At 37.1% G+C, this 17,217-nt stretch overlaps 3 protein-coding genes across 3 annotated transcripts; 1 reads left to right on the top strand and 2 right to left on the bottom strand.

Moving 5' to 3' along the window:
- Positions 1 to 4,738: 4,738 nt before the first annotated feature.
- Positions 4,739 to 6,949, top strand: LOC129745832 (ras-interacting protein RIP3-like). The gene is made up of 2 exons (XM_055739188.1): positions 4,739 to 5,284; positions 5,369 to 6,949. The coding sequence occupies exons 1-2, from the start codon at positions 4,926 to 4,928 to the stop codon at positions 6,576 to 6,578; spliced, it is 1,569 nt and encodes a 522-aa protein (XP_055595163.1). The 5' UTR covers positions 4,739 to 4,925; the 3' UTR covers positions 6,579 to 6,949.
- A 1,083-nt stretch (positions 6,950 to 8,032) lies between these two features.
- LOC129745345 (peptidyl-prolyl cis-trans isomerase sig-7) lies at positions 8,033 to 10,385 on the bottom strand. Its single transcript, XM_055738362.1, has 2 exons — positions 10,018 to 10,385; positions 8,033 to 9,962 (listed from the first exon to the last, which is right to left on the bottom strand). Exons 1-2 carry the CDS (start codon positions 10,242 to 10,244, stop codon positions 8,192 to 8,194), a joined length of 1,998 nt encoding a protein of 665 aa, XP_055594337.1. The 5' UTR covers positions 10,245 to 10,385; the 3' UTR covers positions 8,033 to 8,191.
- A 662-nt stretch (positions 10,386 to 11,047) lies between these two features.
- LOC129741462 (uncharacterized) lies at positions 11,048 to 16,996 on the bottom strand. Its single transcript, XM_055733197.1, has one exon. The coding sequence runs from the start codon at positions 16,994 to 16,996 to the stop codon at positions 11,048 to 11,050; it is 5,949 nt and encodes a 1,982-aa protein (XP_055589172.1).
- Positions 16,997 to 17,217: the final 221 nt, after the last annotated feature.

The raw sequence follows: 17,217 nt of genomic DNA, 5'->3' as shown, positions 1-17,217 counted from the left end.
TTCTAAATTCTAAATTCTAAATTCTAAATTCTAAATTCTAAATTCTAAATTCTAAATTCTAAATTCTAAATTCTAAATTCTAAATTCTAAATTCTAAATTCTAAATTCTAAATTCTAAATTCTAAATTCTAAATTCTAAATTCTAAATTCTAAATTCTAAATTCTAAATTCTAAATTCTAAATTCTAAATTCTAAATTCTAAATTCTAAATTCTAAATTCTAAATTCTAAATTCTAAATTCTAAATTCTAAATTCTAAATTCTAAATTCTAAATTCTAAATTCTAAATTCTAAATTCTTAATTCTAAATTCTAAATTCTAAATTCTAAATTCTAAATTCTAAATTCTAAATTCTAAATTCTAAATTCTAAATTCTAAATTCTAAATTCTAAATTCTAAATTCTAAATTCTAAATTCTAAATTCTAAATTCTAAATTCTAAATTCTAAATTCTAAATTCTAAATTCTAAATTCTAAATTCTAAATTCTAAATTCTAAATTCTAAATTCTAAATTCTAAATTCTAAATTCTTAATTCTAAATTCTAAATTCTAAATTCTAAATTCTAAATTCTAAATTCTAAATTCTAAATTCTAAATTCTAAATTCTAAATTCTAAATTCTAAATTCTAAATTCTAAATTCTAAATTCTAAATTCTAAATTCTAAATTCTAAATTCTAAATTCTAAATTCTAAATTCTAAATTCTAAATTCTAAATTCTAAATTCTAAATTCTAAATTCTAAATTCTAAATTCTAAATTCTAAATTCTAAATTCTAAATTCTAAATTCTAAATTCTAAATTCTAAATTCTAAATTCTAAATTCTAAATTCTAAATTCTAAATTCTAAATTCTAAATTCTAAATTCTAAATTCTAAATTCTAAATTCTAAATTCTAAATTCTAAATTCTAAATTCTAAATTCTAAATTCTAAATTCTAAATTCTAAATTCTAAATTCTAAATTCTAAATTCTAAATTCTAAATTCTAAATTCTAAATTCTAAATCCTAAATTCTAAATTCTAAATTCTAAATTCTAAATTCTAAATTCTAAATTCTAAATTCTAAATTCTAAATTCTAAATACTAAATTCTAAATTCTAAATTCTAAATTCTAAATTCTAAATTCTAAATTCTAAATTCTAAATTCTAAATTCTAAATTCTAAATTCTAAATTCTAAATTCTAAATTCTAAATTCTAAATTCTAAATTCTAAATTCTAAATTCTAAATTCTAAATTCTAAATTCTAAATTCTAAATTCTAAATTCTAAATTCTAAATTCTAAATTCTAAATTCTAAATTCTAAATTCTAAATTCTAAATTCTAAATTCTAAATTCTAAATTCTAAATTCTAAATTCTAAATTCTAAATTCTAAATTCTAAATTCTAAATTCTAAATTCTAGATTCTAAATTCTAAATTCTGAATTCTAAATTCTAAATTCTAAATTCTAAATTCTAAATTCTAAATTCTAAATTCTAAATTCTAAATTCTAAATTCTAAATTCTAAATTCTAAATTCTAAATTCTAAATTCTAAATTCTAAATTCTAAATTCTAAATTCTAAATTCTAAATTCTAAATTCTAAATTCTAAATTCTAAATTCTAAATTCTAAATTCTAAATTCTAAATTCTAAATTCTAAATTCTAAATTCTAAATTCTAAATTCTAAATTCTAAATTCTAAATTCTAAATTCTAAATTCTAAATTCTAAATTCTAAATTCTAAATTCTAAATTCTAAATTCTAAATTCTAAATTCTAAATTCTAAATTCTAAATTCAAAATTCGAAATTCTAAATTCGAAATTCTAAATTCGAAATTCTAAATTCTAAATTCTATATTCTAAACTCTAAATTCTAAATTCCGAATTCTAAATTCTGAATTCTAAATCTGAATTCTAAACTTTATATACTAATTTCCGAATTCTAAATTCTGAATTCACAATTCTAAACTCTAAGTTCTAAATTCTAAATTTTAACATATAAATTCAAAATTCAAAATTCAAAATTTAAAATTCAAAATTCAAAATTCAAAATTCAAAATTCAAAATTCAAAATTCAAAATTCAAAATTCAAAATTCAAAAATTCAAAATTCAAAATTCAAAAATTCAAAATTCAAAATTCAAAATTCAAAATTCAAAATTCAAAATTAAAAATTCAAAATTCAAAATTCAAAACTCAAAATTCAAAATTCAAATTCAAAATTCAAAATTCAAAATTCAAAATTCAAAATTCAAAATTCAAAATTCAAAATTCAAAATTCAAAATTCAAAATTCAAAATTCAAAATTCAAAATTCAAAATTCAAAATTCAAAATTCAAAATTCAAATTCAAAATTCAAAATTCAAAATTCAAAATTCAAAATCAAAATTCAAAATTCAAAATTCAAAATTCAAAATTCAAAATTCAAAATTCAAAATTCAAAATTCAAAATTCAAAATTCAAAATTTAAAATTAAAATTCAAAATTCAAAATTCACAATTCAAAATTCAAAATTCAAAATTCAAAATTCGAATTTCAAAATTCAAAATCCAAATTTCAAAATTCAAAATTCAAATTCAAAATTCAAAATTCAAAATTCAAAATTCAAAATTCAAAATTCAAAATTCAAAATTCAAAATTCAAAATTCAAAATTTAAAATTTAAAATTTAAAATTTAAAATTCAAAATTCAAAATTCACAATTCAAAATTCAAAATTCAAAATTCAAAATTCAAAATTCAAATTCGAATTTCAAAATTCAAAATCCAAATTTCAAAATTCAAAATTCAAAATTCAAAATTCAAAATTCAAAATTCAAAATTCAAAATTCAAAATTCAAAATTCAAATTCAAAATTCAAAATTCAAAATTCAAAATTCAAAATTCAAAATTCAAAATTCAAAATTCAAAATTCAAAATTCAAAATTCAAAATTCAAAATTCAAAATTCAAAATTCAAAATTCAAAATTCAAAATTCAAAATTCAAAATTCAAAATTCAAAATTCAAATTCAAAATTCAAAATTCAAAATTCAAAATTCAAAATTCAAAATTCAAAATTCAAAATTCAAAATTCAAAATTCAAAATTCAAATTCAAAATTCAAAATTCAAAATTCAAAATTCAAAATTCAAAATTCAAAATTCAAAATTCAAAATTCAAAATTCAAAATTCAAAATTCAAAATTCAAAATTCAAAATTCAAAATTCAAATTTCAAAATTCAAAATTCAAAATTCAAAATTCAAAATTCAAATTCAAAATTCAAAATTCAAAATTCAAAATTCAAAATTCAAAATTCAAAATTCAAAATTCAAAATTCAAAATTCAAAAATTCAAAATTCAAAATTCAAAAATTCAAAATTCAAAATTCAAAATTCAAATTCAAAATTCAAAATTAAAAATTCAAAATTCAAAATTCAAAACTCAAAATTCAAAATTCAAAATTCAAAATTCAAAATTCAAAATTCAAAATTCAAAATTCAAAATTCAAAATTCAAAATTCAAAATTCAAAATTCAAAATTCAAAATTCAAAATTCAAAATTCAAAATTCAAAATTCAAAATTCAAAATTCAAAATTCAAAATTCAAAATTCAAAATTCAAAATTCAAAATTCAAAATTCAAAATTTAAAATTTAAAATTCAAAATTCAAAATTCACAATTCAAAATTCAAAATTCAAAATTCAAAATTCGAATTTCAAAATTCAAAATCCAAATTTCAAAATTCAAAATTCAAAATTCAAAATTCAAAATTCAAAATTCAAAATTCAAAATTCAAAATTCAAAATTCAAAATTCAAAATTCAAAATTCAAAATTCAAAATTCAAAATTCAAAATTCAAAATTTAAAATTTAAAATTTAAAATTTAAAATTCAAAATTCAAAATTCACAATTCAAAATTCAAAATTCAAAATTCAAAATTCAAAATTCGAATTTCAAAATTCAAAATCCAAATTTCAAAATTCAAAATTCAAATTCAAAATTCAAAATTCAAAATTCAAAATTCAAAATTCAAAATTCAAAATTCAAAATTCAAAATTCAAAATTCAAAATTCAAAATTCAAAATTCAAAATTCAAAATTCAAAATTCAAAATTCAAAATTCAAAATTCAAAATTCAAAATTCAAAATTCAAAATTCAAAATTCAAAATTCAAAATTCAAAATTCAAAATTCAAAATTCAAAATTCAAAATTCAAAATTCAAAATTCAAAATTCAAAATTCAAAATTCAAAATTCAAAATTCAAAATTCAAAATTCAAAATTCAAAATTCAAAATTCAAAATTCAAAATTCAAAATTCAAAATTCAAAATTCAAAATTCAAAATTCAAAATTCAAAATTCAAATTTCAAAATTCAAAATTCAAAATTCAAAATTCAAAATTCAAAATTCAAAATTCAAAATTCAAAATTCAAAATTCAAAATTCAAAATTCAAAATTCAAAATTCAGCTAAAAAAATCAGAAACATGATAACATGTATTTTTAAATCGAAATTCATGAATCGAATATCCAGAATTAAAAATCTTAAATTAAAATTAAAAAATTTAAATCAGGTTTCATAAATCAAAAATTAAAATTCTGAATTCGCAGTTTCAAATTTAGAATTTCGGATTTTACACAATTTTTAAATTATAAATCAGATCGTTGAATTGTATATTTCTATGAAATTTTGGGGTTTGGGTTCACGATGTGTCAAAAATAAATAACTGGCTTGTAGCGTGTATTATATGCAAACTGTCAGTTTTGTGTTTACCTTTTTACATCAATATTTTGTAATCAAAATTCGAAAATATAGTGAAATCATGAAGGAAAATTTTGTGTTATAAATCTATTTTAAGGCTTAAAATTAAAGCTTAATACGATTTTTAGTTCAGTAAGCGTCACACCTTAGATCCGGGGATAGGTGAAGAAAATTGTCAATAGTTAGGATCGACGAGTTTTGCATATTTTTCACATGGAAGGTAATTATGTGCTGAGCAACTTTGGAGGAACCAGCAGTGGCCACCAACAGCAGCAGCAAAGCAATGAAGATCCGAACCAGCTGGCAGAGGACAATACGAGGCCCTCGCTGCCGGAAGATTTTCCCAACTTTCGGGATTTCCAGATCGTTAAAATGGTTCAGTACTTCCGGGTCGTCACGGATGGAACCGAGCAGAGACTCCGGCTCGGTTTCAAATGCAAACTGTGCAACGAGGTGTTCAACAAAACGATGCAACTGTTGGGTCACATTCGGAACCATTTCGAGGAAAACCACAGCTGCCGGGATTGTGGGAAGTACTTCTTCGACACCAACAAGTTGCACATTCACAAAAGGTGAGTCTTGGATTTGCGTCCTGCTTAAAGTGGAACTTTCATTATGAAGACATTGATTTTTTTTTTTCAATTTTTCAATTTTAGAGCCAAGCACACCCAAGCTCTTAAGTGTCAGATGGGATGTCCAAGCTACACCACATCCAACATCAAATGTCTGCAAACACATTATCTTCGATATCACTGCTTGAAGATTCGCCCCAGAGAAATGAAAAAACTTGAAGAGACGCTTGGTTCGATGGTTCGGCAAGGTGGTAACGAGGACAAAATACGAATGCAGCGAGAACAGATTGTTGATCAGTTTCGTGCCCTCACACCGGTTCCGCACCATCCAATCCAGCAGCAGACGAATCCTGCAGAACAACAGCAATCTCAACAGGTTAAAGCAGAACAGTGTGAGGAAGAAGAGGATGCCGAAGATGCGGATGGCGATGGAGAGCCTGATGAGGACGATTTCGATGAACCCGACGATGGACAAACTGTTGAATGTTGCGTTTGTGATGTGTATATTCCATCCGACGAAGACCTCCGGGTTCACGAAGCTACCCACAGTAGTCCTTACACATGCAAGATTTGTATGACAGCATTCAATCAGCTTGAAGATGCTCGACAACACTACGAGGCTCACGAAAAACCACAAGTCATCCAGCAACCACCAGCCCCAACCCAAATAAAAACCATTACCCTTTCACCCGCATTCAACACTGTTGTACAAACAAATCCTGCCCTCCAGTCTGCCATGGCCACTACAACAGCACATTTCCAACCAACTCCCAATGTAACCACGATGCTCATAATGCATAACGGTACCCCAATGCTTGTACCCGTTCAAACCTTCGATAGTAGCCAACTGGTTCCTGCCTTCCAACCCCAAACAATCCCTACAACGCAACAAATCAACCAACAACCCGGAATGCCGACGACAACAATCACCCCCATAACCACCGCCTGGCCAATCAATCAGCTCCTTCCGGTTAACAATCAGATCGAGATCATTCCCATTCACGCGGCAGGCCAACCGGGAAACCCCACCACCATCTCATCTCAGCCTCCTCATGTCCACCAAACACAAACCATCCCCGTTCACAACATCATCAACAGCCATCCTGGAGGCCCGGGTACAGGAATCGTCATCACACCGGTAACAACCCTAGATCATCAACAGGCTCTCCTCAGGCATCACCAACAACAACAGCAACAGCAGCAGCAACAACAGGCTATACATGTTGCCCAGCTGCAACTTCAACAACAACATTTCCAACAACAGCAGCAGCAACAACAACAGCAACAATCGTAGAACAAAATCGAGTATTAAGACAAGGAATATCAAATATTTATTTCAAAACATGTTTGTTTCATAAATGTCTATGAAAGTCTGAAACAATGCAAAGTCAAAAGATAAAAAAGTAATCAAAGTGAAGATAGCTTAAGATTGTTTAAGAAATCCTTAAAAATAATAGTTTTTCTTCGTATCAGTTAGGCGAACTGTTTTACGTTTTACAAATATTTAGTTCTATATTATTATATATTGATAATTTTAAGTTTCTTGCGCGGTTTTTTTTAGATGCAGTTCTGTGAATTAGTTTAATATATATTTCTTTTGATTCATTCCAATAAATGCGCCAATTGTACGTTTCAACAAGCGTAATAAAGAAATTGTTTCATGTGCGAACAAGTATGATGGTTCATTTGGTTCCGGGTCCTGTTTCAATCAATTACCGATGTTGTTGGAAATACAAGGAAGATTTGCCAGAATATGGCGCAACTGATGTATGGTAGAAATTTTTAATGACAGGTCATTTTCAAAATTTCTGAGCTTAAGCAAAATTATTTAAAAGCAGAATAACCCGCAGAGATACCTGACTTTTCTTAGGAAGCGTAGGCAGTGCCCATCACGGTTTTGTTGGAGGACGTCCCTTTTTTCAGTAATAAGGAAGGATACAAAACGTGAGGAAATACGCTACGGATCCCTCGATGTTTTTTTTCTTCTCGCATACAATCTTCACGCATACACGCACGGTTTTCAATGTTATCTTCAATGGGAAACATTTAGGAACGTTCGGTGTTGGGAATGGGATTAGCTTTGAGACTTGAGAAACGAGACCTAAAACCCTAAACCTGATTCATGAGTCAGATGTTAGATCTCAGCTTGATGTCCCTTTTCACTGTCTCAGAACTTATATCTATTTAGGTTTCAGGGAACATATTTAGTGTTTCTGTTATGTTGTTATATGGCTTTTAGGAAATCAATCTTGCATGTACCTTTTTGTTTATGAAGCTGTACATTTACGCACTGTAAATAATGAGATACGGTTCACAGCGAAGATCTTTGAGCAAGACCTTTACTTCGGAAAACGCTGGGTCGGATGACTGGAAAACATCGAGATGTTCAATCCTAATGTTGAGGGTTTCTGACATTAGTTCAGGAGGCTTCATAAAACAATTCAAATTACCTACGTGGATATAAATAGTTGTAGAACGTTTCTCTAAATGTTTCCATTTGTTTGGGCGGATGCTGGGTTCTAATTCCAGTTTTTTACTCCTTACACAGGGTTTGTTGTAATCAAACCACCTTCATCACATTAACTTCATTACGTATTCATATCTACACTTAAAAATACTTCTTCCAGAAAACTAAAAAATTTTAATTGTCGACAGAGAAGTCAGAGTCATAAACTGGTTAAAAGAAAAATTAAATCTAAAGGAATATAGCCTGTCATCTAAATAGTGAAAAGAGAATGCTATCCATAATGAGTTATTTGATCTGGTAGGTACTTACTTCAATTGTGAAGAAGAAACCAAAACTATTTAATTACAATACGGGTGCTGGAAACATCGAAATAACAAGTCTGTATTCAATCTATTACTTTCGTAACAACAATCATCTTAAGTACAAGTTTCCTACGTTCCTTATTTACGCCTTTTGGTTTTGTTCTTCTTTTTCTTCCGCCTGGCATCGGCACTTGAATCGGAATCACTGCTGCTGCTACTGCTACTACCGTCATCCGAGGAGTATTTTTTGCTTTTCCTAGATTTTTTCTTGCCGCTGGATTTCTTCTTACTTTTCTTTTTGGAACGTCGGTCGTCGCCAGAGGAATCGGAATCCGATTCCGAATCAGAGGATGAATGGTGCTTCTTTTTCGATTTCTTGTGCTTATCGGCTTTCTTTCTCTCTGGAGTTGGAGATGCCTTACGATGGTGGGATTGTAACGGTCGAGTTTTTTGCGGAGTTGGACTGCGTCTCGAGGGAACCCCTCTGTGACTTCTTTCTAGGGAACGTGAATGGCGTCTTTTCCTTTCTGGGGAACGACTGTAGGAAGACCTACGTATAGGGCGGTTCTTTTCGGGTGAGGCTCGACGTCGCTCGTAACGATCTCGAGAATCGGATCGTTTCCTATGGCCTGTGCTTCGTGATCTTGATCGAGACACTCGACGTCTATCTCGGGACCTAGAACGATGATGAGGTCGAGCCCGAACTGGTGAACGGGATCGGTTTCTGGAGTCAGAGTTTCCACCAGGTCTGCCTCCTCTTGCTGCTGGTGTTATGTTTCGTTTGATATATGTGGATGGATACGGACGATTTTTATAATCTACCATCCCTTCAACGACCCGTATCTCTCGTCCATTTCGGTCTTCAAAATGTGCTGTGTTTGATTCGGACAGTTTAACCCGTAAATCTCGATGTTGACTCGATCTAGGAGATGATTTTCTTTGACTTCTGCCATCGTCTCTTGGTCTCTGTCTGGGACTTCGATCGCGACGCCGATAGCTTGGCGATCTCGATCGACTTTTTGACGGTTCTAATCTTCTGCGATCTTTTGAGCGACTGGGAGCTCGTTTCCGGTCCTTCTGAGAATCTTTTGAGCGGCTCTCTTTGACTGGTTCTTTTTCATCAGCCCCATCCATGTACACGATTCCTTTACCTTTACCTCTCCAACGCATTTTCGATACTGACTGTGAGAAATCAACATGAATCCGACGATCGTCAATAAGTACATTATCCATTTTGAAGTAGGCGCCTTCGCAGGACTTTTTGTCTTCAAATTCTATAAAAGCATATTGAAGTGAGTCACCGGATACTTTGTCGCGGATCACCTCGCATCCCTTAATCTTTCCAAACCGACTGAAAATGATTTGTAAATCATCATCCGTCGTGACAGGATTCAATTTACAAACGAATAAAACGTTTTCCGGAGGGGCCATATCCGCATCCGGAATGTCACCGACAATTTCCAATATTGTAGCCCGAGCCTTAGCTTCTTTCTCTGCCAATTGTTCGGCAATTTCTTCCATCGTTTTCCCCTCCGTATCGTCGATGTCCTCGTCGGCCGCAATCCTGCCACCCGCCAGCCGTTCAGCCGAGGGCGAAGGAGACCGACTTGGCTCACGGAAACCCCTAGGATCCTCGAATGGATCGTCCAACACCACCGTATGGGTAATTCTGACATCTTTGTAGGGGCGATTCTTTTCGTCACATATAACCTCGTTAAGTTTACGCAACACTTCGTGTCCCTCGGCCACTTCGCCGATTACAACATGACCTCCGGCGTCCAGGGAACTTAGATCCGCTCCCAGGGTAAAGAAAAACTGCGAACCGATAAGCCCTTCGCCGGCGCACACCATCGACAGCAGACCCGGTTCCGTGTGGCGAATCTTCGGAACGGTTTCTCCTTCGAAGTACCTGCAAAGTTAATAATATTAAAACGATCTAAAAAAAAAAGGACAATTCCACCCACCTCTTATGTTTTCCTTCGATTACGCCCCAAATGGAGGACCCGCCATCCCCGGAGCCACCCGGATCTCCGGTCTGGGAGATGAACCCATGCTGGATAGTGTGGAACAGATTGAAGTTATAGTACTTCAGCTTGCACAGCTTCAGGAAGTTCAGGGTAGCGCGAGGACGCTCGGTCAGGAACAGATCCACCGTAACGTCACCGATCGTTGTTTCGATCACCACCGACATCGTTTGGATTTCCGGCCGGATCCTTCTGATTAAAACGACAATCGGAAGAGCTTTTTATAAGTTCGAAATAAGTTTTTGCACCAATTTTCTTCTGTTTAAAACGATTAAACTGTTTGATTTTCCGACAAATTTTGGAAAAAAAAATCCGGTTGAAATTTGCACGCTTATTTCACTTCAGCCTTCCCTATAGATTTTAAACTAAAAGTGAGCGTCACACACTGAACTAATGTTAATGATATATTTTTCAAATGTTTCTGGCATATATGAAGTCTGAATCATTGATTGAAAATAAAATTTATTTTTTAATCATTTGAGAATGTAAATACAACAATTTAAGAACGAACAAAAGACAGCGCACTTTATAACTTTGTTCGTGTCAAATCGGTGTAAATTCTGTCAATTTACAGCGTGTTTGTAAATTGATTTTTTTTGGTGATACATCAGTTGTTGGAATATAATTCACTAAAGGTTCTCGCAGCTGCTCTAGTTGGAGCAGGAGCAGGAGCAGCTCAAAGATTTGTCTCCTTTAGTACAAGAGGAGTATCCGTTTTTTGATGCCAAGTTATACAAATAAAGAGCATAGATTTCTGGCCTATATCGGCCCTTTTGAAAGGAATGCTCGACTGTGCGTGGTATCAGCCTTAGATCGGGTTTTTACCGATGTGCGGAATGGCACAAACAACTTTAACAACTAAACTATCGTTAATTTATAAAATATACGCAGAGCGTCACTTGTCTTTCTTGGTTCGTCGTAAATTTTCACTTCTAACCGTTTTCTGGTTTGACAGTTCGTAGCGTGGCCGTTAGGTCTGTTCAGATGCAGCGACGTCAGGGATGCCAGAACATTCTCCACCCCGTGAATCCGGAACGGCCTCCGTATCACCTTGCTCGGATTCACCGTTACCTATCTCCATAACGGCCAGCTTCGCCACCGGTCTCTCGAGTCGTCCAGATGTCGTTTGTACTGCAACACGTCTGATCCTTCCATCCTTGTTCGGGATTAGCTCCACGATCCTTCCTCGGATCCAGGTACGCCGACTGCCTTCCGCAATATACACCAGGTCTCCAAGTTTAACCGACACCACATCTTCGAACCACTTGGACCGCTTGTTCATATTAGGAAAGTATTCCTTCAGCCATCTGTCCCATGTAGCATCAGCTAAATACTGCGAACGAAGGTAACTGCTTTGCAGTGCTTGGCTGAGACTGATTGGATCACGCATAGGGTCCTGATCTCCCGTGGAGTTACCCAAAAAGTGGTTGGGTGTCAACGCTTCGTAGTCGGCCGAACTTTGAGGCATGTACGTCAGTGGACGAGAGTTTATAAAAGCTTCTGTTTCCGCCAACACCGTCAGCAGAATCTCGTCGTTGAGTTTCCTTCCGTCGTCGAGAGCTCTCATCGATTCTTTCACGCTTCGCACCATCCGCTCCCATACTCCACCCATGTGGGGAGCGGAGGGCGGATTGAATAACCAGCTTGTTCGGGCGTTGGTGAATGTGTCGGAACAGTCGCTGTTGATTCTCTTGATCTGTCGTTTAAGCTCGCGATCGGCACCGACAAAGTTCGTCCCGTTGTCGGAAAATATTTGGCGTGGGGGACCTCTTCTTCGCACAAATCTCCTGATCGCCATTATGCAGGAATCCGTCGTTAAGCTGTACGCCAGCTCCAGGTGAACGGCACGGACTACCAAGCATGTGAAGACCGCTACATATCGCTTTTCCTTCCGCCTGCCAACGGTTACCTCCAACGGCCCGAGATAATCCACACCGGTATACGCAAAGGGTCTGGTATACGGTGTCAATCTTTGCTCTGGCAATGGCGCCATTCTTGGTGGATGTGGTTTACATTTTTTAATCTTACATACCTGGCAGCTTCTCGATACTTCGTTAACAGCGGACCTCAGATTCGCGATCTGAAAACGCTGACGGACTTCGTTGACAATTGTCTCTCTGTTTGCGTGACCAAAAATTCGGTGATAATGCTCCAAAAGCCTTTGGGTTACTAGATGCTCTCTTGGCAAAATTACTGGAAATCGGGAATCGAAGGACGCGTACTGCGCATTCACGGTTCTTCCTTCCACTCTAATAACACCAAATTCGTCAGCAAACGGGGAGAGTTGATACAATGAACTAGATTTCTCAATTTTGATTAAATCCTTCAGGGCTCGTTCACGATTAGATATCAGCACCTTCACCTCATCGGGGTAGTGCTCACTTTGAGCCAATCGCCAAAGGATATTTTCGGCTGATTGGTATTCGGATTGCTTCAACGGTGTTTCGATATTCGGGATGGTTCGCATTACGTATCGCTTCACATTCTCTACGGAAGGTACCGTCTCGATGGGCAATGCTTTCTTCCGTCGACGACAATTCGAAATAAATCTTATAACCGTAGCCAGTATGCGTACCAATATGGTCCATTTAGAGATTCTAGCAATGTCAATTAGCTGAATGGGAATATCAATGTGGTGGAAAAGGTAGTGGGTTCTCAACTCTTCGTTGGTGCTTTCATTCGGTGATTTCTGTTGTGGCCATCTATCAACAGGTTCGTACAGGAATGATGGGCCATTAAACCAACGACCATCCGGTTTTGGATCCGTATCTTTATTCCACTTGGTCAAACAGTCAGCGATGTTCTCTTTTGAAGGGACCCAGCGCCACTGATCCGAATCTGTTAAGGTCAGAATTTCTCCGATGCGAACGGCTACATATTGCTTGAATTTTCGGTGGTCAGATCTAATCCAGGACAAGACGGTGGTAGAGTCCGTCCAAAGAAATTTCTCCTTAATTTCCACCGTGTGGCTAGAACAAATGTTTATCATCATCCTAGCACCCAACACAGCGGCTTGAAGCTCTCTTCTGGGAATCGATTGCACCTTGAGGGAGGCCACCTTAGCCTTCGCCATCACCAAGCAGCATTTCACTTTTCCATCCTCGATGACACGGAAATACGCCGCGCATCCGTAGCCCAATTCACTGGCATCGGTGAACACATGTAGCTGCAATGTTTCGTACCCTCCAGCATGATCTCCACCACAGTAGCACCTGGGGATCTGAAGGTTGTTGATTTCTTGGAGAAGCTTTATCCATCGGACCCATTTCTCGAAAGCTTCATCCGGAATGTCGTCATCCCATTGTATGCCGCATCTCCAAAGATCTTGGAACAGCATCTTCCCGTGGATTGTATACGGGGACAGAAGACCCAATGGGTCGAAAAGACTCATAATACATCGAAGAGCCATTCTCTTAGTCGGTCGTCGTTCGCCGCAAACATACGGCGCCAGCTCACCACGTAGGCTGGTAGGAAATTGGAAACAATCCTGCCGTGGGTTCCACTCCAGTCCTAGGACCCTCTCGATGTTATCGCTTCCCATGTTACTGATAAGTGAGAGCGATTTCTGTTCCGAATTCTCTCCGACTGCTTGTAGCACCGATTCATCGTTGCTAACCCAATTTCTCATGGTGAATCCGGCCCGAGCAAGGGCTCCTTTCACCTGAATCGCTCGATCAGCTGCTTCCTCGGAAGTGGGGGCACTATCGAAATAATCGTCCATATACGTTTTCTCCTTGATAGCTGTCGTAGCTTTCGGGAAATCCTCCCGACACTCGTCCGCTATTTTGTGCAACACGTAGATCGCCGAACAGGGCGAGCACGTCGCTCCGAACGTCGCGACGTCCATAATATAAACGTCGGGCGGTTGTGTTGCGTCGAATCGAAACAGGAATCGTTGGTAGTTTTTGTCTGCTGCTCTTATTCGGATTTGGTGGAACATTTCCTTTACGTCGCCACCAAAACCGATGCGCCACTCTCGGAACTTGCATATCACTGAATGCAGGGGGACCAGTAAATCCGGGCCTTTTAACAGTTGATTGTTGAGGGAAACTCCACCCACTGAGGCCGCCGCGTCCCACACCAGCCGTCTTTTGTTCGGTTTCTTCGGGTGCGACATCACATTCAGGGGGAGGTACCAAACGCGTTCAGCACTAGTTTCTGCCAACTCTTCTTCGGTTGCCTTATGGGCATACCCTTTTGTCAAATAATCTCGTATTTGTTGGTGCACGTTAGCCTGGAGTTCGGGGTCTTTTGACAGCTTGCTCTCTAGGCATTTCAGACGTCTCTCAGCCATGTACCGGTTATCTGGGAAGCACACTTCATCTGCTTTCCACAGCAAACCAGTTTCGTATGCACCGTCACGAAACACCGTGGTTTCCTCTAGGATCGTTTTACATCGCTTGTCTTCGGCAGATTCAAGAATCGGCGCAAACGGGTTCTGGGGTTCCTCCAGAACGAAATGTTGTCGGATGAGGTTGTTAAGTTCTTGATCTGCGTCGCAGTGATGGAAGTTAACTCGGACCGAGTTCTTGTCATTTCTATCTCCTGCCTCGTTAGGCCCATAGATGGCCCATCCGAGCAATGATCTCACGGCAACAGGTTCGCCAGGTTGACCTTGCCGACTTTCGATTGGGGTTAAAATGTCAATGTTATCTAACCCAATAAGCACTTCAGGCTGAGCATCGTTAATTGAACTGATTGGGATATCTTTCAGATGTTCATAACGATTAGCTAATTCGTCGTAGCAGAGGGTTTGCTTCGGTAGCTCAAGTTTCGAAACCGTGTGTGCGGTAAAAGAATGTTGTTTCGGATCTCCTAACTTCGAGATCATGCATTTAATGAGCTTGGATGAATCTTCGTTCCGGGTTACACCGGAAGTCCACTGCAATTCCAGCGGATGCCTCTTTCCCTCTATTCCTAGGCGGCGTGCTAATGACGATTCCATCATGGTCAGTGATGACCCTTCATCGTAGAATCCAAAAGTATCGACAGTGCGATTTCCGTTGTGCAGGGTAAGTGGAACTATTCGAAAGAAAAAAGCTTTTCTGAATTCGTTGTGGGAATTACAAACAGATTTAACGACTGTTGCTTCTCCCTTTTTGGCTTGCGCTGGAACATGGAGCAACGGATGGTGCTGAACTCTACAGCCTTCGATGTTACATCGGATTCTTGATTTACACTTCCAATTACCGTGCTCATTCAGGCACATTTCGCACAAATTCCACTGGCGTACTGTACGCTTTCTTGAATCGAGATTTAGTTCTTGGAACTTCGAGCAGTTCCGAACCCGGTGATCTATGCCACCACAGATTGGACATGGCTTACGTTGTCTATATTCTTCCTGGTTTGCATTACTGTTAATGTGAGCATGGAAATGTCCCTCTTTCTTCTGCGACGGTTTTGCATACTTCGCTGCCTCAGGTTTCGGCGGTACAAGCGTAGTAACCTCACAGGCGTCCTCGGCCAATTCCTCCATATACTGGCCAAATTCCTTCAGCGTAGGCTCGGGGAAGGAGCGTTTATATCTCACCCAAGCAAGCTGATGATGAGCAGGGAGCTTCTCAACCAATTCGCTGAGCAAATCGGGATTCGATAAATGAGCTCGTAGACCTGCAGCCTCTAGCTGGTCACAAAGGTGCTGTACAGCTGTGGCAAACTTAATAAGGCTATGTAGACGCTCAGATTTTGGCGATTCGAGTTTGCGCACTTTAGCCAGCATGTTCCTTACAAGAATTTCGGGCCGTCCATAAAAACGTTTCAGTGTTTCCATTATCTTCGGCACGCTGTCAGGAAATGTCAATTTTGTTCTCACTGCTTCTCGAGCCGCCCCTCGCAGGCTTTCTCTAAGACGGACAAGATTCTCAACGTCTGAGAAACCGCAGGCAGCATTGGACGTTTCGTAACTATGGAAAAATATTGGCCACTCCTCAGGCTCTCCGGCAAACACAGGTAGTTTTCTGGGCCAGACTTGGCGAGCCAACACTTGTTCTGCAGACGGACCAATATTCAGGTTGGCAAACGCTACCGGTTGTGGGAAAGGATTTATGGGTTGCTTTGGAGGTGGTACTTCAGGAATCAGGTTCATAATTGGCACACGGATTCGTGCCGAGTGACTTCTAGGTTCGGAATGAACTGATTTCGATGTACTCAGTTCGACTATCCGAGAGTTAGCGTGATGCTCTTCACCTCGTTCCACCATGGCGTGCAAAATCTTTCCGCTTCGAGCTTCGGCGTTCGAAACATCAAAAACCTCTTCCGGATCGTTATTGTTTTCCTCCAGCTGATTGCGCAACCATTCCTCAGCCTTTTGACTTCCACTCGGCGCTGATTCGGAAACACTTTCCGATCCCGAGTCCTCTACTAGCTTCTCTTCCAGCTGGTGCTTCTTCTTTAAGAAGGATTCCTCAGAAGCAAGCTCTTCTAGACGGATAGCCCGTTCCTTTTCTAGGAAACGCATTTCCTCTCTCATACGGCGACTTTTAATTTCTCTTTCTGCTACCAATTTGGCCAACTCAAGTTCGGTCCGGATGCGGGCGCTGGATGTAGTAGATCTCACAGATTTGCCGGCACTTCTCACGGACGAATCTTTGTTGGATTCCGCACATTTCTTCCTAGCTCCGTTCTCAACTTCAGCCCTTCCTATTCTCGTTGAACTGGAGTGAGGAGCCTTTGATCGCACGATGGGTGTGCTGAAATCGGCGGTGTTTACGGACTCTGACGGGTCTGCAGAAGGTGATGTGCATTTAGTGCATCTCCATGGGCGATCCTTTACGCCGGGAGATTGATTCGCACAACTCAGATGCCACCAGCCTAAACAATTATCGCACGACACCATTCTCCGTTCCACCGAATTAGGTCTGTTGCATCCACCACAGTCGAATCCATCTTGGCAATCAATTTCCTCTTCCGAATTGACCATCTCGAAATCTTTAGGGTTTTCGAAAATCTTTGAGGATGTTGGAATATAATTCACTAAAGGTTCTCGCAGCAGCTCTAGTTGGAGCAGGAGCAGGAGCAGCTCAAAGATTTGTCTCCTTTAGTACAAGAGGAGTATCCGTTTTTTGATGCCAAGTTATACAAATAAAGAGCATAGATTTCTGGCCTATATCGGCCCTTTTGAAAGGAATGCTCGACTGTGCG

Source organism: Uranotaenia lowii, chromosome 2 (assembly GCF_029784155.1).
Source record: "Uranotaenia lowii strain MFRU-FL chromosome 2, ASM2978415v1, whole genome shotgun sequence".
Taxonomy (NCBI): domain Eukaryota; kingdom Metazoa; phylum Arthropoda; class Insecta; order Diptera; family Culicidae; genus Uranotaenia; species Uranotaenia lowii.
Note: the sequence above shows the minus strand (reverse complement) of the source record. Positions and strands in the feature narration are given on the sequence as shown.